Source organism: Pagrus major, chromosome 13 (genome assembly GCF_040436345.1).
Source record: "Pagrus major chromosome 13, Pma_NU_1.0".
NCBI lineage: Eukaryota > Metazoa > Chordata > Actinopteri > Spariformes > Sparidae > Pagrus > Pagrus major.
In genome coordinates this window covers 23,431,025-23,453,304 of record NC_133227.1, presented here as the reverse complement: position 1 = coordinate 23,453,304, position 22,280 = coordinate 23,431,025, and the positions used below count along the sequence as shown (strand labels likewise).

The following is a 22,280-nucleotide window of genomic DNA, read 5'->3' as shown; positions in this document are numbered from 1 at the left end:
GAATGAGACTCAACAATCAACTATCTTTGTGGTGCGTTTAGGAACAGCTGGGACAAATCCTACTGGTTCAACCTTTAGGTTTAATAGTCTTTGAATTATGTTAATATAACGTGAGCTTCAGTTAGCTTTGACCAGAAATGTTCTTCGGAGGGAAACATTTTACTTTTATACTTTGAGTACATCTCAGAGCCTGTACTTTATTACTTTTACTTGAGTACAGAAGTTGAATCAGTACTTCTACTTTTAGCAGAGTCTATTTTTTACACTTCTACTTGAGGAGAGAATGTGTGTCCTTTTCACACCTGCACTTTAATGTGTAAATTTGTGTGAAGTTTCCCTTTAATTGTGACAAAAATGAAATCCTGCGTGTCTCAAACAGTGTGAGGCTGGTTTGTGTTTTTAATTCTGCAGAAGAAAAAGCAACAGTAAAACAACTGGAATAAATTATAAACATTGGGATATTAGTCATACTCCACACTGCTGACAGGTCGTTAAGACTTTTTTTTGTTTTTTGGTTTGATGAATAACAGGGAAAAAAATTAAAACTAATTAGATTTAAATATCTAATAAGTGTTTCATATCTTAATGTTTTTGCGTCCTCAGGGAACTTTTGAAACTTGTCAGGTAATTTGTTGTTATTAATCAAACAAATCTTGAAGCTTAATTTTTAAAAGTTTTCTTGGATTTAATCTTTCTATTTAATATTCCTACAGCAGACGCTCCTTCATAGTGATTGATTCTGTTTTCAGCAGCTTCTCTTCGTTGAATTAAGTGATCAATCTCTGCTGGAGAAAGAGACGTTTTGTCTTGATATGTGTCTAAAAATCATTTGGCACCATCGCCGCATTTTAAAAGTTTCTTAACAGAAATCTGTAAACCAATTAGCTTTTGTTTCGTTTGGTTTTACCTCTTTTGATCGGTTCAGACTGAGTCTTAAATACTGTATATCAGCATTTCTTTGTGTCATAGACAATTGTTCATTTGCATTGTTGAAACATATTTTTATGTATTTCTACCTTGTGTGTGTTTGCAGGGCGTTGAGACGAGGAAGCGCTCTCCCACTCTGAGCAGTCAGTTCAAACGCTCTCTGGAGATGTTGATGAGGACTCTCAGTGTTTGTCAGCCGTTCTTCGTTCGCTGTATAAAACCCAACGAGCTCAAAAAACCCATGGTGAGACCAGTTTTTATGAGTTTGTGTGTAAGAAGTTCACCTGTCAGCCTGCTTTAGCTTCTCATTTACCGCACAGACACAAAAGTGGTATCAATCTTCTTATTTAACTCTCTGCAAGAAAGCGAAATATCCCAAAATGTGGAATTATTTCTTGAAGAACAACAAAGTATAAACACCTGTTCAGACTGACCTTGATAATCTGTAGTCTCGTTGTAACTCGAGCACACTGACTTTCTTTTTGCTTCAGCTTTTGTAAAATGTCACGCTGCCCTCTGAAGCAGGACATTCTGCTGTTATTGCTCTGCTTTTACTGTTGCACGTCTGTTTCTCTATTTTCTTCCTCAGTTATTCGACAGAGAGCTGTGTATCCGTCAGCTGCGATACTCCGGCATGATGGAGACCATCAGGATCAGGCGGGCCGGTTACCCAATCAGATACACGTTTGCTGAGTTTGTGGAGCGTTACCGAGTCCTCATGCCCGGCATCAAACCTGCGCACATACAGGTCAACAACACAACCACTGTTTCTTTATCTGTTGTCTCGTTTAGTCCTGATTTCACCTGATTTAAAGGGGCTTCCAGTAATATTATTAAACGGTCAGTTCACCCAAAGACTTGTTTTTCTACTTGGCTTGCTTAGATTTTTGCTGATGCAAATGAAAATATATTTGTGTTGGTGGAAACATTGAGAGTTTATTTTTCTTTTAATTAAGTAGTCCTCAGCAAGCGAAAACAGCTTCTATAAAGTTCAGAGATACACTTTAAAGCTTTAACCTACTTTAAACCCTGAATCTATTTTGTCTACCATAAGACTGTAACTTTAATTTCCCTGATGCAGACCATATCAGTTTTTGACATCATACAGTATCTGATGAGCCTTACAAAAACTCATTACTGGTCCAGGGGTCGTCACTTAGACGTGGTTATTTCTCCTTCCAGGAAGACCTCCGAGGGACCTGCCAGCGGATCGTCCTGGCCCGTCTGGGGAAACACGATGACTGGCAGATCGGAAAGACCAAGATTTTCTTAAAGGTTGTTTTTTGTGTGTGTATGTGTGTGTGTTGAGTTATCTTGCTGATTCTTGGAGGGCTGAGTTGTCTTAGGCTGGGCAGATTTAACAGCCCCTCCTGACAATCGGAGGAGAAATCTGGGTGGAGAGTTTGGTCGGCCCCGAAGGTCGGCCGAGATTATCTGCGAATGTGAGGGCTGTACAGATCCAGACTCCTCATGGCTGCCCCCATAAATATCAAACATGTTTAATATCTAGGATTCAAAATCTGGATGGTTGGATTGTCATTACTTACAGGGCTGCAAATGAGAGAGATATCCTGTGGACTATTACCCTCTTTGGTAATCCAGTCATGATGAATATATACCTCTTATTTATTTGCTGGTTTGTCTCCGTTGTCAGGACCACCACGACATGCAGCTGGAGATCGAGAGGGACAGGGGGCTCACCGACAAGGTCATCCTCATCCAGAAGGCCGTGCGTGGACTCAAAGAGAGGTAAAAAAAAAAATCTGTTTGTAAAAAATATAAATCTTTCAGGACTTCGGGCGCTCTGCATGTTCTTTCTTGTTCCTGTTCTGACTATTTAGGCCTGTGTTTGATGAGTGAACCTCCATGTTCCACTTCCTGTTTCTCTGTAGGACAAACTTTCTCAGACTGAAGAGTGCTGTGACTTTTATCCAGAAGGTCTGGAGGGGTTATCAGTGCAGGAAGAATTACCAAATTGTGAGTTCTTTGCACCTTCGATGTGTAGTTTTGTAGTTTTTCATAGGTTAAAATACTCATTTAACACCTGAAAGTATGTATTATGTTTCTTCTGCAAAATTCCCTTTTTCTCTTGTTCATATGAGCTGCACAGGTCAACTGTCTCCTTCACAGCACACTGATATGACTCCACTCTTCTCTCCTTCAGATGAAGTCTGGCTTCTTGCGCCTCCAGGCGGTCTACAGGTCGAGGAAGTACTACAGAAGCTACCAGACGACGCGCCTTCGTGTAAAACTCATCCAAGCCCGTTGCCGTGGCTTCCTGATCCGGCGGACATTTTGGCGGCGTCTTCGTGCCGTGTTGACCCTTCAGGCCTACACCAGGGGCATGATAGCCAGACGCCTCTGCCAGAGGCTCAGGGCAGAGGTAAACAACAGTCATTATATTTACTACTGCTACTTAAATCATGTTGCTGACCGGCCAGAAGGAGGGGACCACTGGTGCTGAGGGCTGACGTGAAGAATAACGTACATGTCACATATTTATTTTGCTAAAAGAAACTGTGAAGCCTTAATATATTTGTTTATGTAGTGCCATGATTAGATACTTTAGGAGGTTTTTCTTGTCCAACACCAACAACTTGTGCAATTATTTATGGTTAGCTGACCTTAAAAGAGTAATTTGACATTTTGTGAAATTTGCTTTTCTTGTTGAGAGTTAAGCTGTGTTCCAGACTGCATATTTTGCAATGCAGGTGCCCTATTAAGTAACTGTATGTATACAGTTGGGACATACAATGATGTCGTGACATTGTGCATTGACCCTTTGCCTCGTACATCCATCTCAGTCTGTAGCGTGAAATTTGAAGTAAAAAGAAAAGCTATGTCATTTTAAACTCCGCTTCAGTGAGCTGTCATCTGTCTGTGCTGCGCAGGTGGAAAAGCAGCATAACAGCAGAAAGACTGGAAACAGGAGAGAGCCTATAGCTTTTCTACAGAGAAGAGAAGGGGCAAGTGAGACGTTTTTCGTCCAATCTAAATTATCTTCTGTCCTGTGTTTATGAATTCTGATCTGGTTGGAAAAAACATTGCCAGGCTGTTCTTTCTATAATATTTTTTTTTTCAGGAGGAAAAAACATGTTTTTGTTTTTTTGTTGGTTTTTTTTTGCCAAAATCTTTCTCGTGAAAAAAGTTTTTCTCAAAAGAAAAAAAAAGTTTTTCTCAAAAGAAAAAAAAAGTTTTTCTCAAAAGAAAAAAAAAGTTTTTCTCAAAAGAAAAAAAAGTTTTTCTCAAAAGAAAAAAAAGTTTTTCTCAAAAGAAAAAAAAAGTTTTTCTCAAAAGAAAAAAAGTTTTTCTCAAAAGAAAAAAGTTTTTTCACTGGGTTTCACACATGAAAAAAAATTTGCCATTATTTTTGTTTTGTTTTGTCTATGTGTGAAACAGTGGAAAAAGAATATTTCACAAGAATGAGAAAAAAACTTTTCCTTTTTACTGTTTCACACAGAAAAATAACCATTTTCTCTTAAAAAATATTTTTCTCGGTCCAACCCACAGAAAAAAAAAAATCTCTTGGAAAAAGAATTTCACTCGGTTTCACACATGAAAAAAAAACTTTACACATTTACACATGTTTTCACAGATGGAAAAATAAATTAAGGAACTGAGAAAGATTATCCTGGCAAAACTTTTTTCCCACCAGAAGTCATAAACACAGGAGAGAAAATAATGTCAAACTTCAAAAATGGATCACCAGAAAAAGTTCTCGCTTGCCCCTCAGGGCTTCCATACTTTGTCTCCAAAAGTAAAACAATTTCTAAACCTCATTAGTTAAAGGTCCCATATTGTAGAAAGTAAGATTTTCTTTGCTTTTTTATGGTAAAGAAATTCCAGGTGCTATATATATACTGTGAAAGTATCAAAAAACTCAGTCCACGAAGAAACACACACAAACTGTGCCTTCATACGATGTCACAACTACACAGCCAGGCCCTCAGCACAGGCTCAGGCCTGTCAGAGATGACCAATCAGATTCAGACAGAGGATGAATAGAGGTGCTACAGCAATGGATAGTTTGAAAAAAGAATGTGTTTTTTAAACATTAAAGCATGTAAACATTTTCTACAAATACAAGTTTGAGAATGAGCAGTGTGGGACCTTTAACATGTTACAAGTTGTGACTTTATTGCCTTTTCTACCTCTTGCCCTCTTGGTGTTGCACTCAGGTGAGCAGAGACAGATGTATTTGAAGTTCAGACCCTGCCTATTTTACATCTCTGCCCTGGTGGCCAGTCACTGTGTAAAGAGAGTATAAATGTAAAGATTGTCTGTCAGCCGTCTCCTTGATTCTGATTCCCCCATCTGAGAGGGGGTTTGTTCGAAGCACACTGAGACGTGTAAACACGGTGCATCCAAACTGGCCTGTGATCCAAGCCAAACTATGTCACCGTGAAAACCTTCTTTTACATATTTTTATATATTTTTTTAAATTACTTGTTTGAGTGTTTGGTTGGATGTCTGTTTGTTCAATATGGAAATGTTTGTGAGCTTTTAAAGAATGTTTGTTTTTAGTAAAAATGCCGTTTCATCTGCTGCTGTTGCACATTTCTTCTCTCTCTTCCTGTTCTGAAAGACAATGTTAAATAAATAACTTGTTCTGTAAATGTTTGCTTAATCTCAGTTTGTTATCGACTTGATAAGATAGAAATAGCTTTCAGAGAGCTATCAAACAATAATCCCGAGTGAGTCTACAGTCCTACTGACCCGACAACAAAGAAGTTAAGTGGATGAGCTCTTTAGAAGCCGAGCAGCTTCGAGGACGGACCGGAGGCGGCTGCTGCTACATGTTGTCAATGTCGTCTGTTAATTTGTGTTTTATCGGTCGCTTGTCATGTTAGCTTGTAGAAGTTTACGTTAATTCTGCTGTAGCACTCACTGGAAGAGCCTTTAAATACTGAATAGATATAAAAGTTCTGTTGAGCTTTAAAGAATGCTTTATATTTTATGCTCTTTATGTATCTAGTCCTGCATTCTTCAGACTTATAATATCGAAAAGTAACCTGTAATGTTTCCCTTCAGTTCCTCTGCTGTAGTTTTAAGTAAAATAACATGCTCATGATGATCACCCCCTGCCTGCCTCTGTGAACCCTCTCGCTCTGTTTCCACTCTCCCCTCACAGCTGCAGCATCGACAGGAGGCCGAGCGGCAGCGCCTCGCCGAGGAGGAGAAGCTGCGGAACCAGATGACGGCTCGGCGGGCCAAGGCAGAGGCCGAGAGGAAACACCAGGAGAGGCTCGTCCAACTGGCCCAGCAGCAGGAGGAGAGGGAGAGGGAGGAGAAGGAGGAGGCGAGGAGGAAGAAGGAGCTGCTGGAGCAGATGGAGAGGGAGAAGGAGCAGCCCGTGGATCACTCCGACATGGTCGACCGCATGTTCGGTTTCCTGGGGAACTCGGGGCCGCTGCCCAACCAGGACGGACAAGCGCCAGCTGGTTTTGAAGTATGTGTTTACTGTTTTTATAGTGCAATAAAGCTGCATGAACCAGTTTTTGTTCTGATTAAATTTAATTTTCAGCGGTGTTAGCAGCACGGCTCTAGGGATGGCAGTGGATGAGATCTGTCACTCGGTCCAATCCATTCTCGTAATCCCGTGATTTTTCCTCGAGCTATAAGAGTTCAGGAGTTCCCGCCCAAACATCTGCCTGATTCAATCATGAGTGAAGTTCAGCTGTCAATCATGACGTCTCACCCCGTTTTTTTTTAAAGCATCAAATAACTCATTTTAAACTAAACTCATCAGGAAAATAAACAAACATGAACACACGTCCCATCTGTTAACATGGAGGGGGACAGGGTTATGACACCAGGGGGCGATCAAGGTGTTTCAGCTCCACTTTGAGGAGCTGTCATGTCGTCCATCTTTGTTTATGTCAGTTGTTCGGACATTCAAGTCCCCTGAGAGATAAATTCTATGACTTTGGTGATCTCCCGACTTTCCTGTAGCGCCATCATCTGGTGAAAATTTTTATTTGTCCAGTACTTCAGTTAATGACCTGAAAAATTAATAATAAATAATTATAATATAATATAAATTGCTGTTTATGCTGCACCTGCTGAGGTAAATGCTCTGTAAACGGGATCCCTTATTATTATTATTCATAATCTGAGCACGGCAGAGTCAAACTTTGCACAGGAAGTCAGTCAATTAAGGGAACTTGGGATGCTTGTACCATTTTGCATCTTAACAAACAAACAATATGTGTTTCCTTTGTGGCCTCCAAGGGAAAAATTTGCTGCTGTAAAGCAATATTGTAAAACACACTGAAGCTGCGTCTCTGACAACCTTACAGATCTATTTCCAATATTAACTCTCCTTTTCTCTCTGAACTTTGTTTGGTCTCCACTGATTCCTGAGAAAAACATGTCTACAGCCGCTGAATGTTCAGCTTTTTCATTAGCCGCTTGCTAACTTTGTCTATCTGCTGTTTCTATTTCAATTCCACATTTACTTTATCAAGCATGTTTATCTCGTTCAGGACTTGGAGAACATTCCTCGCGGTGAGGAGGCTGAAGAGGAGGTGCTGAATGAGGCTCCGCCGTTACCTGATGAGGAAGACGAGGATTTGTCCGAGTACAAGTTCTCCAAGTTTGCCGCCACCTACTTCCAGGGTGTTTCCACTCACACCTACATCAGACGGCCGCTGAAACAACCTCTGCTGTTTCACGAGGACGAAGGAGACCAGCTGGTGAGAAACCAAAGCCCTCGTCGCCTTTCAGCCATCCACTTAGTTATTTCTGTTTTGTGTTGATTGAGTCTGCAGATCCACCACTTTATAGCTCAAACTTTTGGGCAAAACAATTATTTGCTTTTCGTCTTTACTGCTTATTTTAAAATCCTGTCCCGTCCTCCAGGCTGCGTTAGCAGTGTGGATCACTGTGTTGAGGTTCATGGGAGACCTCCCGGAGCCAAAATGTCAGCTGGTGATAAACGACGGCAGCGAAAAGATTCCCGTCATGACCAAAATCTACGAAACCCTCGGCAAGAGGACCTACAAGAGGGAGCTGCAGGAGCTGCAGGTGGAAGGAGAGGTGAGACGAAGCTGAAGGGTCTCACCTGAGCTTTACATGATTGTTGAGCGTTACTGATGCTCAAGTCTGTGATGTGTTCAACGAAATGTCCATGTTTGTCTTTACAGAACAGCTCCATCGACACCCAGAAGAGGAACAGCGTCAGACACAAACTTGTGTCTCTGACTCTGAAGAGGAAATCGAAGATCACTGAGGAGGTGAGAAACAAACCAGAAACTTATTTTAAAGTTAACACCAGACTGTGCTGTTTAAACTGTGTGTTATATTTAGAGTATTTTCACAGCTTTACCTCATCATCAGACAGCCCTTTCCATCAAGAACTGAAGCTGTTGTATCGCTCTCTTCAATGCAACCAAACCCTTTGACAAAAACAGTCATTTTACCTCTCAGAACACAGGAGTTACTGGTCTCACACTTCCTTGTTTGTGTTGTTGTGTGTCTTTGGTGTTTTTACATGTTAGTTGATCAGAAACAACCCTTTAAAACACCAAAGTCCCCGGTTCCTTCGGTTGGCACATACTAGGTAAAGGTCTTAAGTTACTATAAAAGTTCTTTGTCCCGTCTAGTCTACAGAAAGTGGGTAATTTATCAATCTTCACCCGTCGTTACACATGTGGTTGATTTAAACACCATTCTTAAGAAGCAGAGGAACCTGTTAATGGACTGGATAATTCATTTCAGAGCGGAGAAGTTCAGTTAAAGAGTTATTTCTCTTCATCGTCTGTGTCAGGTGACCCGGCGGTTGACAGAAGGTGACTATGGCCTTGCGGGGAACAGCATGCTGGAGGACCGACCCACCTCCAACCTGGAGAAACTGCACTTCATCATCGGCAACGGCATCTTACGGCCCGCTCTCAGGTGAGCAACTGAAGTTTAAGTACCTGATCTTTACTTTCATGTCATCCAAAAAAATCCAGACCAGCGCATCGGACCATTGTGCTTTCAGCGTGACTACAAATTAAAAAATTTTGAAAACAATTTTTTGCTTTTCCTGAGGATTGAGCCTAAGAAAAGGCCGTCAGGTTGTTAAAATCAAAAGTCATTATCAGCATTATCTGGAGGCTACATCAGCTCCTACTAGCATATCATTTGACATCAGCTAACTCTGGTTTACCATGTCGTGGACCTGGTTTTGTTCAGCTGCTGTCTCTCTCTCCGTCTCAGGGATGAGATCTACTGTCAGATCTGCAAACAGCTCACTCAGAATCCGTCCAAGAGCAGCCACGCCCGCGGCTGGATCCTGCTGTCGCTCTGCGTCGGCTGCTTCGCCCCCTCAGAGAAGTTTGTCAAAGTAAGAAACCTCTAAATCACTTTGTTACATTGAGAGACCACTCAGTATACAAAATACGAAAGCTTTGAATACTGCAATTCATGCATGACCTCCTGATTTGTCAGGTCTGACCCAGAATTATCCTTTGTCTGTTATTCTCTGCAATAATCTTTTACTGAGATGGGATTGAGTCCAAAGAGTTCAGGTGGTGTTTGTTGTCTAGAAGCATCAGAGCGCGTCTGGCTGCTGCTTTATTGACTATAATTCTTTTTTTTTATTGTCTCGTCTTCATTTATTCCAATAATCAAAAGCAATTCATGCTGTGAAAAAAACATTTTAAAAAATGAGCTATAAAAGCAGCTATGTCACACAGAGAAATCCAGAATGAAGAGAGCCGAGGAAATAAATCTTTTCTTTTGTTCTTCTGTTTTTTGTTTCTCCTTTGTTTTCTGTACAAAAGATTCATTAGCATCCAATCGAGTGTACAGACAGGACGGATCAATTCCTAAAAAACACCCAAGGCGTGAAGAGAAGTGAAGCTCTTACAGGAAAAATCCATCCCAAAATATTACTCGATTGACAATTATTTAAAACTACATCTCCTGGTTTCGGCTTGTTACCGTGAGGATGTTAAATGTTTTTTTTAAAGATAAATTTCATCTTTTGCTGCAAATGCTTATGGTTTTGATGTGATTGTTAATTTTTTGAAGTATAACATTTTGCCGTTAATGTTTTCAGATGGCCTTTATCCCCTCATTCAGAAAAAAACATCAGTTTTTTTATTGGTCGGCAGGGATTTCCAGCTGAATCTGTTTGGTATTTTCATGCTTCATAATGTTTGTGATTTGATGAATTCTTAATTGTCCATCCTCTGTGTTTCAGTACTTAAGGACATTTCTAGTTAACGGTCCTCCTGGTTATGCTCCATATTGTGAGGAAAGGTTGAGGAGGACGTTTGTCAACCGCACGAGGACCCAGCCGCCATCTTGGTTGGAGTTACAGGTGCTGAACATGCTCTCTGCTCTTTTTATCAGCAGGTCCTGAAAAGTCTTAAAAAGCATTAAATTCAGTTTACTCAAAACATGTTAAATGTTTTTGTATCTGACTGAACCTGTTGGGAGACTTTATACACATTTTTTAATGAATAATTTTTAAGTAGTTAAGCCATCGATGTGTATCAAGGTCCAATACATATTCACAATACAAGAACAACATTAGAAACAACAAAACGACCAGATTATATGAGATTAAACGTTTGCGTTTATGCTCGGATCAGTTCATGATTGGATCTATTTTAGCCACGATTTCACCATGAATTTAAAATCAGCACTCTCTCATATAACTTCACACTGATTGCCAGGAATATTTTGCTCTTACAAGAGATGACCAGATGGTCTGTGCTGTTTTACACAGCCACCTCTGACGGTTGTCCTCATTTTCCTCCGATTAATTGAACTTGGAGCTTTTACTTCTGAATGATGTGACTATGATGGTAACTTGATGACTTTTTGTCCAGTGCCTTGAGTGTTTATTTGTGAAGACGTGCAGGTGTTGTTTTTCCATCTTTTAATCAACTTGTGATGCAGAGATGTGTAAAAAAATCATTGAGTGCCCTTACAGTTTGCATCATTTAAGAGTTGAAGGTCCTCAGATTAAATTTTACAGTGTTACACACCTACTTAAAAGTGACATTTGTAGGACATTACAATAAATCGCTGTGGAATTAAGTACTTGAACTTTAATGTTTTGCTTCTCAGGCCACTAAATCTAAGAAGCCCATCATGTTACCGGTAACGTTTATGGATGGAACCACTAAGACTCTCCTGGCAGACTCGGCCACCACAGCCAGCGAGCTCTGCAACGCTCTGGCAGACAAAATCAACCTGAGAGATCGATTCGGGTTCTCGCTGTACATCGCCCTGTTCGACAAAGTAAAAACCACATGTTCCTTCACACACTTAAGATTTAAAACTCATTGAAACAGTTTATATGTTGACTTATTAAAAGTCAGTGTGGTCTGATAAGATGTAGCTTGTACACTGACAGATGTTTAATGCTTTGTTCAGGTGTCGTCACTGGGCAGCGGGAGCGACCACGTCATGGACGCCGTCTCTCAGTGTGAGCAGTATGCGAAGGAGCAGGGCGCCCAGGAGAGGAACGCCCCCTGGAGGCTGTTCTTCAGGAAGGAGATCTTCAACCCCTGGCACAACCCAGCCGAGGACTACGTCGCCACCAACCTCATCTACCAGCAGATCGTCCGAGGGGTGAAATTTGGAGAGTACCGCTGTGAGAGGGTGAGAGGCTTTGTTTGGTTTAACATGCAGCAGGTGTGTCTGAAGGTAGTTTATTGATTTGTTAATAGAGGAGATCGATGAACAAAATGAAGACACTGAATTTTCCAGCTGGTGTTGGTGTGCATGTCACGTTCTCTGCACGCTTTAATGAAAATAACCACTTTAGAGTTTGTAAAGCAGATTACTTTGTGGAAATCAATGATGCCTCCAATCCAAGTTTCCAATAACGATGAACAGCTGCCTTTAATAGTGAGAATGACGAGTCAGCTCAGCGAGTTTAAAGTCTTTAAAGTGCAGGTCACACAGAAAACAATGAGGAAAGAACAAAAAATATCTCTGCAGGATTCCTGGATTGGTAATTTCCAAAGATTAAAAGGTTTGAAACAACACAAACATATTGTGAAAGTTATTAAAGGAGGAGGACTGAACACAGACTTTCAATTTTTATAGACTTCTTTATTCAAACAGCATTTTATAGAATAAAAGTCGCCATCTGTATCAGCTGTGTTGTTCCCCTTCTTTGCTTTGCAGGTCATGGCTCCATCTTGTGGTTAAATCAGAACAAAGCAACCAAAAGAAGAAGCAATAAAACAAACTCCAGTGTAATTTCCAACATAATGTATCAAATCTAAATGATAAAAGTTCAACTGAATTTATATAAAAACATCTCAAGTCTAGTGTCATTTATATCCAAAATCCAGATCCAGATTGCTGCCTTACTTACGGTAGTTCACTTTCTCAATGAATTTTAAAACTTAGACTGGAAAGGTTGTGCTACAGGAACAAAATCTAGGTGAGACAGCTGGTGGACAGATTACTGAACGATGCAGTTATCCTACAGGATCCCTTTGCTGCATGTCATCCACTCTCTCTCGTCCTCCAACATCTCACCTGTCATATTGAAATGAAGCCACAAGGGAGAAAAGTAATCTTTAAAAATGTTTGAATGTAAAGAAAGTCATTTTTAACACATTATCACGTTATTCCGATTTGGCTCCTGATGAAGACGTACGCTGAAATGTCACGTCTGAATAAAGAAGAAATCTATATTAAAAAGAAAGAAGCAAGTCGGTCAGTGTTTGGATCTCCTCTTTCAAGCTGTTAAGAGTTAAAAGACCACCAGTAGTCTATAAATATGAAGGTGCTTTTTCATTCAGAACTAAAATCATATTTATTGCAGAATGCATTTTCACAAACAAGGAATTTGCCTTACAGGCATAGTACAAGACAAAAGCAAGTACTGCAAGTCAAGAAGCATAAATAGAAAACAAGACAAATGTACAGTAACATATTGTAAAAACAATAAAAACATTATGTACATATGATATTGAAAAAAACACATATTTGTCATAGGACATGTGACAAAGGATCATAGCATACTGAATGGTTTTAACCATATTTATAACAACTTTCTTAAAATCTAAATTTGGATCCAGTACCTCACAAAGATATTTAAAGTTGTGGTGACAATCACAGAAAACCTTCCTTAAAAAGCAAAAATTTCAAATCAGCGTAGTACAAGAAAATATTGAACATTAAACATTAAATTGTCTAAATTAAACCCTTCTGAGAGTAAAATATGTGCAGTTTATGTTCCTCGACGTGATCTATATAAATAATTCTGCCATATTCAAGATGTTTTACTTAAAAAGGTTGTAAACATTTTCATAGAAACTGACTCATGTCAACCAGAATCTAGTGAATAAATGGCTGATTTTTCTGCACAAGAAAAGTCTGTAAAGAAACAGAAAGTTGTCAGTCATCAGATCCCATGATCGTCTCTTTGGCCTGTGTCTGTTCTTCAGGAGGAGGACCTGGCCGAGCTGGCCTCTCAGCAGTACTATGTGGACTACGGCTCTGAGATCCTCCAGGACCGCCTGATCAGCCTCATCCCGTCCTACATCCCCGACAGAGAAATCACCTCCACTAAGACTGCAGAGAAGTGGGTCCAGCTGATCATCAACGCCCACAAAAAGGTATCAGAACTGACTCCTCTCTGCTGCTTTCTCAACAACTTGTGCGACAGTAATTAATTACACCCTTCTGTTCAGGGATTACACACCAAAAGGAGGCTGAACACGCAGAGGGTGAAGGAGGACGTGGTGGATTTTGCTCGTTTAAAGTGGCCTTTACTCTTCTCACGCTTCTACGAGGCCTTCAAATTCTCAGGTTGGTAACATGAAAGCAGAAAACAGTCTCACTGTGTCTGCTGTAGGTATCTGTGGGTGTTTTTATGGATATATGACTCTGTCCATCCACAGGACCGAGTCTGCCCAAGAATGACGTGATCGTGGCGGTGAACTGGACTGGAGTTTACTTTGTAGATGAGCAGGAGCAGGTCCTTCTGGAGCTCTCGTTCCCAGAGATCACTGCTGTGTCCAGTAGCAGGTATTAACCTGAGGGGAAAACAGCCGAACATGTTTTACTGTCCTGTGAGAGTGTGCTGGATGTGGAGTACAAAAGTACAGGAAAGCTGACATCAACAAAAACATTGTCGGGGAATTTAATCCCCAAACAGGACAATTATTTTAATTATGGTCCACATATTTCTCCTTAATTAAAGGGAAGAGTTTGGTAGTTTTCTTTGTCATACATGGTGAACAGTCTTGGGTTAAAGTAGAATTTCCTCTTCCAGAGGGGGTAAACTCCAGGGCCAGAGTTTTACTTTGGCCACCATGAAAGGAGATGAGTACACGTTCACCTCAAACAACGCCGAGGACATCCGAGATCTGGTGGTGGCCTTCCTTGAGGGTCTGAGGAAGAGGTCCAAGTATGTGGTGGGACTGCTGGACTGTCCCAACCCCGGTAAGACCCGGTGATGATTTTAAAAAAGAAAGCATGCTTTGATATTTTTTTATGATTAAGAGCATTAAACTGAACCATAAATGTCTTTTTTTTTTTTTTTAAATGTCTTTATCTGTGATATTCAACTTGCAGCAGGAGTCGACTCCACATTCCTGAGTTTCTCTAAGGGGGATCTAATCATCCTAGACGAACACGACGGAGAGCACGTGATGAACTCCGGCTGGGCTCACGGCATCAACGACAGGACCAAACAGAGAGGGGACTTCCCTGCTGACTGCGTCTACGTACTGCCCACAATCACCCGACCTCAGTACGACTTAGTGGTGAGTTAGACAACAACAGTCATCAACTAACAATCCTAAAATAATATGAGCTTTAATTCAGTGTTAAACTGATATTTGGCTTGTCAAATCTTGTCAAATTTTTTAGAAAAATTTGCCATTTTCTTCTCAAAATACTGACTTTTTTTTCAAACTTTCTCTCAAAATTCTGACTTTTCAAACTAACTTTTTCAAACTTTTCTCTTACAATTGTGACTTTTTTCCCCTCAAATTTTCTCTTAAAGTTGTGCCTTTTTTCCAAACTTTTTCTCAAATTTCTGACTCCCCCCAAAAAAATTCTCCCTAAAATTTAGACTTTTTCTGAAAATTCTAACTTCTCCCTCATTTTTTTTTCAAAATTCTGACTTTTATTGCAAATTTTCTCTCAAAATTCAGACTTTTCAAACTAACTTTTTCAAAATTTTTCTCTTAAAATTCGGACCTTTTTTTTTTGCCATTTTTTTCTCTAAACTCAGACTTTTTTTAAAAAAAAAATATCTTAAAATTCTGACTTTCCCCCTCAAAACTTTTTTTCAAAATTCTGATTTCCCTCAAATTTTCTCTTATAATTGTAAAAAAAATTGCCAATTTTCTCTCAAAAATCTGACTTTTTTTCCCTCAAATTTTCTCTCAAAAATCTGACTTTTCAGTCTAACTTTTTCAAACTTTTTTCGTAAAATTGTAACTTTTTTTCCCTCAAATGTTCCCATAAAATTCTGACTTTTTTCCCTCAAATTTTCTCTTAAAATTGTGTTTTTTTTCGCCATTTTTTTCTCTAAAATTCTGCCTTTTTGTCAAATTTCTGACTCCCCCCAAAAAAATTCTCCCTAAAATTTAGACTTTTTCTGAAAATTCTAACTTCTCCCTCATTTTTTTTTCAAAATTCTGACTTTTATTGCAAATTTTCTCTCAAAATTCAGACTTTTCAAACTAACTTTTTCAAAATTTTTCTCTTAAAATTCGGACCTTTTTTTTTTGCCATTTTTTTCTCTAAACTCAGACTTTTTTTAAAAAAAAAATATCTTAAAATTCTGACTTTCCCCCTCAAAACTTTTTTTCAAAATTCTGATTTCCCTCAAATTTTCTCTTAAAATTGTAAAAAAATTTGCCAATTTTCTCTCAAAAATCTGACTTTTTTTCCCTCAAATTTTCTCTCAAAAATCTGACTTTTCAGTCTAACTTTTTCAAACTTTTTTCGTAAAATTGTAACTTTTTTTCCCTCAAATGTTCCCATAAAATTCTGACTTTTTTCCCTCAAATTTTCTCTTAAAATTGTGTTTTTTTTCGCCATTTTTTTCTCTAAAATTCTGCCTTTTTGTCAAATTTCTGACTCCGCCCCCCCCCCCAAAAAAAGGATTCTTCTCAAAATTTAGACTTTTTCTGAAAATTCTAACTTCTCCCTCAAATTTTTTCTTTTATTCCCTCAAATTTTTTCTCAAAATTCAGACTTTATTTTTTATTTTTAATCCGAATTTTAGATTAAAAATTAGTGAAAAAAAATCACAATTTTAAGAGAAAATTTGAGGGGAAAAAAGTCAGAAATTTGAGAGAAAATTTGAGGGAAAAAACCTCACAATTTTGAGAGAAAAGGTTTTTTTTTAAAAGTCGGAATTTTTGCGAATTTTTTCTGAAGTAAAAGTCAGAATTTTGAGAGAAAATTTGAGGGGAAAAAAGTGAGAATTTTAGAGAAAAAAAATTAAAAGTTTTATGGGAAAATTTGAGGGAAAAAATAGTCAGAATTTTGATAAAAAATGCGAAAAAAGTCACAATTTTAAGAGAAAAGATTGGGGAAAAAGTCGGAATTTTGAGAAAAAAAGGCAATTTTTTTCTATAAAAAAATTTGAGAAAAAGTTTTTTGGGGAAAAGTCAAAATTTTAAGAGAAATCTTCAGGGAAAAAAAGTCAGAATTTTGAGGGAAAAATTAAAAAAACTGTCAGAATTTTGAGAAAAAAACAGTCAGAATTTTGAGAAAAAATTTGAGGGAGAAGTTACAAATTTCAGAAAAAATTTTGTGGAAAGATTTTGAGAAAAAAATGGCAATTTTTTTCTTTAAAAAAGTCAGAATTTTGAGAAAAAGTTTGAAAAAAAATTGAGGGAAAAGTGTGAATTTTCAGAAAAATTTGGGGAGAAAAAAGTCAGAATTTTGAGAAAAAGTTTGAAGCAAAAGTCAGAATTTTGAATAAAAAAATATGGTGAACAAAGTAAAACTTTTATGAGAAAATTGGAGGGGAAAAAAATCTAAATTTTAAGAGAATAGTTAGTATAGAAAATTTTGAAAAAGTTGGTTTGAAAAGTCAGAATTTTGAGAGAAAATTAGAGGGGAAAAAAGTCAGAATTTTGAGAAAAAGTTTGAAACAAAATTCTGACTTTTGTTGTTTTTTTGAAAAAAAAATCTAAGTAAAAAAAAAATTCTCCTGGGGAAAAAAACCCCTCAAACTTCACTTGGTTTCACACATGGAAATTTAAAAAATAATTATCTGGAAAAAATGTTGTTTTTTTCATGTTGTTACAAAGATGGAAACAAATGTAAGGAACTTCCTGGTAAAATTGTTTTTTTTACATCAGTTCTCACATCATGAACTCAGGAGAGAAAACAATTTAGATCAGATCAGACAGAAAATTTAACAGAAGAATAAACAAAAATCTCCCCTTGCCCCTCAGGGCTGCTGTATGTTTAATATGTGAAACCACATTTTTTTGCCACGTTTTGACAGCTTCAATGGCAGATATTGTGTTTCTACCTTGAACAGAAAAAAATCTGTGGATATCTTTTGTCTCATAACTCCTCGATCCCTCCTTCACTCTCCTCCTCCCTCTCAGGCTCTTGTGACCATGACTCCTGATCAGAGGAGAGAATCCATCGGTTTGTCCAACATGAACCCTTCTGACAAGGAGGATAAAACTAAAGCCTACACACTGGAGGAGTTCTCCTACGACTACTTCAGGTGTGTTTCATGATCCTTTACTCATGTATGTGAAGTGTATCGTTGCCTTGCCAGCGTGATCACAACCTTCTCTGCGTTTCATCTTCTCCAGGCCTCCTCCTAAAAGCACTCTGAGCAGGGTGATGATCTCCAAGTCCAGAGGGAAGGAGCGTCTGTGGAGCTGCACCAGGGAGCCTCTCAAACAGCCTCTGCTGAAGAAAGTCCTGGCTCACGAAGAGCTCTGCCAGGAGGCCTGCTTCGCCTTCATGGATATCCTTTAATGGATAGTGTGTGTGTGTGCGTGTGTGTTTTCTGAATGTGTTTAAAGGGTTATTGCCAAACAACCATATCTCCTGCATTGTAGCTGCCAATATCAGGTCTGATAGATTTTCTGCTCCAACATCAGATACTCGTCCCTGTTGTCCTTGACTTCAGCTGCACCTGTGATGAAGTACATGGGCGACTACCCGTCCAAACGGGTCCGTTCAGTCAACGAGCTCACAGATCTGATCTTTGAAGGAGCGCTGAAGGCTGAGCCGCTCAAAGACGAGATCTTCTGTCAGATCCTCAAACAGCTCACTGATAATCACATAAAGTACGCCCGAAACACACGCACAAACAAGATTTAAACAACATGGTGGTCAAAGTTTGTTTTTTCTGACATAATTGGTGTGTGTGTGTGTGTGTGTGTGTGTTTGTGTGTGCAGGTACAGTGAGGAGAAGGGCTGGGAGCTGCTGTGGCTCTGCACTGGTTTGTTTCCTCCCAGTAACATCCTGCTGCCTCACGTCCAGAAGTTCCTCCAGGCCAAGAAACATTATCCGCTGGCTCCAGACTGCATGCAGCGGCTGCAGAAAGCCTTACGGTATCACACACGCATGCACACACACTTCTTCTTCTGTCGTGCTCAGTTTCTTCTCTAATCTCTGTTATTCGTTTGTAGAAATGGATCGAGGAAGTACCCTCCTCACCTGGTGGAGGTGGAGGCCATCCAGCACAAAACCACTCAGATCTTCCACAAAGTTTATTTCCCTGACGACTCAGACGAGGTCAGTGACGACTGAAATATAAATAATATTCAATAACTGAAAAGTTAATGGTTCGGTTTATATCGGCCGTTATTAACAACATCCTGGTTTTACATGGTAAGCAGTTAAACTGAGACCATTTGACTTTTAAAAGAAGAAAATATTTTTTTATTAATGAAAAGTTCAATTCTCTAAAAAATAAAAACCTTTTTCCCAGGTCAACTCTCACTCATGTTTCCATTTTCTGCTACTTAATACTTCCACTCCACTAACATTAATAACTTTAGTTACTCGTTACTTTGCAGATTACATGCTGCATCAGCTCCAAATGAATGCAATGTTAAAATAATTTAATTTTATCGGTAATCAGATTTAAATTACAAAAAAAAATAGCAACAACAAAAAATGTTGGGTGAGACATCATCAACATTTTATATTTGGCCCTTCTGTAAACCGGCTACTGTTAAACATCTTTGTCATATAAATACACATTTTCCTCACGATTTTACACTCTGACTCATTTGGCTCTCACAGTATTTCATCAAGCAGCTGTTTGTGCTCGCAGGTGTTTGAAGTGGAGTCGAGCACCAAGGCCAAAGATTTCTGCCACAACATCTCAGGACGTCTTCTGCTCAAATCCTCCGAAGGCTTTAGTCTGTTTGTGAAGATCACAGACAAGGTGACGACCTCAGTACCTGCTTTCTACTAAATATAGATTTAGTACCTACGGCCACCACAAGATTCATATTACATCTTAGTCGCCAGGCAAGATGCAGAGGTAGTGGTGCACATGACAGAAGTAAGCCTTCTTTCCAGTGTCTGAGCGACTGTGAAGCAAACATGACACATTTTCATTCAAACATTAATTCAAAGATTTGATTAAGTGACAGTCATGTACAGACTTCTGCTGATTGTTTGGTTGATGTTTTTAACACTCATCTCACACATAAACATGTTAACATGCGGATTTTCTGGCTCTCCAGGTCATCAGTGTTCCTGACGGCGACTTCTTCTTCGACTTTGTGAGGCACCTGACCGACTGGATCAAGAAAGCCAGACATGTGAAAGACGGTACAGAAGATGATCTTTTCTTTAAAGCTCATGTGTTTTATATTTCTCATTGATTTATTTTCCTCTAACTGTTATCTGTTGGGTGTGTAGGTGTGGTGCCTTCACTGACATATCAGGTGTTCTTCATGAAGAAGCTGTGGACGAACACCATGCCAGGGAAAGACGCCATGGCTGACTCCATCTTCCACTACTACCAAGTGAGTGTCAGCATTCAGATCCTTTAAGTAAAAGCACTAATACAACTCTGACAATACTCAGAGTAAATGTTGAAATTTAAACTCCACACACAGACATGCTGTATCTCGTCTTCTCTCTACAGGAGCTGCCTAAGTATCTGCGAGGCTACCACAAGTGTCCGAAGGAGGAGGTGCACCAGCTGGCAGCGCTGATCTACAGGGTGAAGTTTGAGGAGGATAAATCAAACTTCCAGAATATTCCCAAGATCCTGAAGGAGCTCGTCCCTCAGGACCAGATCAGACATCTGTCCCCTGACGACTGGAAGAGGGTGAGCAGCAAAAAACCTAAAAACAATCAAGGGTTCATGGCAGAACAGTCCAACAAACAAGGATGAATAGATATTCTAATATTGAACCAACCTTCAGAGTGAAATGTTTATATCTTCTCGTTTCTCCCTCTCAGTCCATCATGACGCTGTTCAACAAGCACTCAGGAAAAACACGAGAAGAAGCAAAACTCTCCTTCCTCAAGCTCATTTACAAGTGGCCCACGTTCGGCTCTGCCTTTTTTGAAGTCAAGGTAAACACGTTTGCTGCTGCTGCATATTTTTATGTTGTTTTATGGTTTTTTTTTTGTTTTTTTACTGTAAGTGGTGAAAGAAGTACTCAATTATTTTACATGAGTAGAATTAGCAATGCTACGTGTAGAAGTACTCTATTACAAGTTAAAGTCAAGCATTCAGGGTTGTACTTCCATAAAAAGGTACAAAACTAGTAGCATTAAATTAAAAATACTCTTCACACAGGTCAGTTTCAAAATAAAGAATATTTTATCACTGGATTATAATTATTGATGCATTAATGTTGCAGCTGGTAAAGATGGAGCTAATTTTAACTACTTTATGTACTGCTGGGTAGTTTAATCTATAATAAACTATTATCATTTATTAGTTGATTTATGTTTTGTATTAATAATCTGAATCTACGAAGTGACTGGTAACCAATGCTTTCAAAGCAATGTAGTGGAGAACTGTAGCAGAGTAGAAGTATAAAGTAACAGAAAATAGAATTTCTCAAAGTACAAGTACCTCAAAATTGAACTCAAATGTGTAAATGTACTTTTCACCACTTTTTTCCAGAGTTTTCTTGAAATTTTTGTTCTTTGTTCTGCAGCAAACAACTGATCCAAACTACCCAGAAACCCTCCTGATAGCGATCAACAAACATGGAGTCAGTCTCATTGATCCCAAGTCTAAGGTGCGTCCACATCTCATGCGGTTTTGTTGAATATTGCAATCATTTACTCCGGTCCAAGATAATCTGTCCAAGATAATCTGTCCAAGATAATCTGTTCAGTATTCCTCGTCTGAAATCAGTTGTGTAGTTTGTCAACAGTCTGGGTTAAAACTGGCTTCTCCTGCTCAATTTTTTTAAAAACTGAAGGACTTCATTACCCATAATCTACCCACGAACCTTAAAAACTGGAACTAGGGATTTAAATCTTAGTCAGGAGGGTTTTAAGTTACATTTTTCATTTATTCTTTTGATGTGGAATAACTTGTGTGTTTTATATCTAATTTCCTTGTAGGTATGAGTGTGTGCATGATATGCACTGTATGTGTACATTACTGTATCTGAGCTCATCTGACTTGTTTTATTTCCTGCAGGACATCCTCACCACTCACCCCTTCACTAAGATCTCCAACTGGAGCAGTGGAAACACGTATTTCCACATCACCATCGGAAACCTGGTCCGAGGCAGCAAACTGCTGTGTGAGACCTCACTGGTGAGACACTGAACGCACCGTTACCCTCATATCCAAACACAGTGGTAAAATATCCAATCAGAAAAATAATCATATATGTGTAGACAAGGCCTCAAAATCTCAGGAAATACTTTGTATAATTTTAAGATAACCGCAGTGTTTCCAATGTAATAATTAGTAATTTAGTACAGGCTGTCTGACCTTTGACCTCGACCTTTCAGGGCTACAAAATGGACGACCTGCTGACCTCTTACATCAGCCAGATGCTGACGACCATGACCAAACAGCGACCGTCCCGAGGCAACAGCAAGTGAGCAGGCGGCTAGAAACTCATCGATTACTGTCAATCAATGCACTTCACTCACTCACAGTGTGGATACAAACTTATTTCATACACGGACTGTGTGTTCTTTAAATTGTCCTACAAAGTGTTTTTAAGGCAGTTCATTGGTGGTTAACTGTGACACTGTAATGCCAACGTTTTCATTCATGTTATTGTGTATCGGCCCTGTCTTAAATCTCACATATTGCCTTTAAATGATCTTTACCCACCATCGGCAATTTGGATTTCTTTCTATAAGCATTAAAATCACTGTAAACTGTTTGATCAGGGAGGCTCCCGGTTTATTGAGCTGTAAAGTTTGGAGCTTTCAATACAATTAT

The 22,280-nt window shown here is 39.0% G+C and overlaps 1 protein-coding gene across 1 annotated transcript in view; it reads left to right on the top strand.

Moving 5' to 3' along the window:
• Positions 1-21,931, top strand: part of myo7ab (myosin VIIAb) — a 34,088-nt gene extending 12,157 nt beyond the window's left edge. The window contains exons 17-49 of the mRNA XM_073479259.1: positions 1,034-1,171; positions 1,517-1,675; positions 2,110-2,202; positions 2,582-2,676; positions 2,820-2,904; positions 3,092-3,310; positions 6,059-6,376; positions 7,413-7,622; positions 7,789-7,965; positions 8,073-8,162; positions 8,696-8,823; positions 9,130-9,256; positions 10,118-10,237; positions 10,993-11,166; positions 11,302-11,529; positions 13,335-13,505; positions 13,581-13,698; positions 13,791-13,917; positions 14,165-14,334; positions 14,467-14,657; positions 17,475-17,599; positions 17,691-17,848; positions 18,020-18,173; positions 18,286-18,441; positions 18,520-18,625; positions 19,170-19,283; positions 19,588-19,675; positions 19,766-19,872; positions 19,995-20,180; positions 20,315-20,431; positions 21,025-21,108; positions 21,519-21,638; positions 21,839-21,931. Coding sequence (XP_073335360.1) covers positions 1,034-1,171; positions 1,517-1,675; positions 2,110-2,202; positions 2,582-2,676; positions 2,820-2,904; positions 3,092-3,310; positions 6,059-6,376; positions 7,413-7,622; positions 7,789-7,965; positions 8,073-8,162; positions 8,696-8,823; positions 9,130-9,256; positions 10,118-10,237; positions 10,993-11,166; positions 11,302-11,529; positions 13,335-13,505; positions 13,581-13,698; positions 13,791-13,917; positions 14,165-14,334; positions 14,467-14,657; positions 17,475-17,599; positions 17,691-17,848; positions 18,020-18,173; positions 18,286-18,441; positions 18,520-18,625; positions 19,170-19,283; positions 19,588-19,675; positions 19,766-19,872; positions 19,995-20,180; positions 20,315-20,431; positions 21,025-21,108; positions 21,519-21,638; positions 21,839-21,931 — 4,746 coding nt within the window. The remainder of the gene's footprint in view (positions 1-1,033; positions 1,172-1,516; positions 1,676-2,109; positions 2,203-2,581; positions 2,677-2,819; positions 2,905-3,091; positions 3,311-6,058; positions 6,377-7,412; positions 7,623-7,788; positions 7,966-8,072; positions 8,163-8,695; positions 8,824-9,129; positions 9,257-10,117; positions 10,238-10,992; positions 11,167-11,301; positions 11,530-13,334; positions 13,506-13,580; positions 13,699-13,790; positions 13,918-14,164; positions 14,335-14,466; positions 14,658-17,474; positions 17,600-17,690; positions 17,849-18,019; positions 18,174-18,285; positions 18,442-18,519; positions 18,626-19,169; positions 19,284-19,587; positions 19,676-19,765; positions 19,873-19,994; positions 20,181-20,314; positions 20,432-21,024; positions 21,109-21,518; positions 21,639-21,838) is intronic.
• The last annotated feature ends 349 nt before the right edge of the window (positions 21,932-22,280 follow it).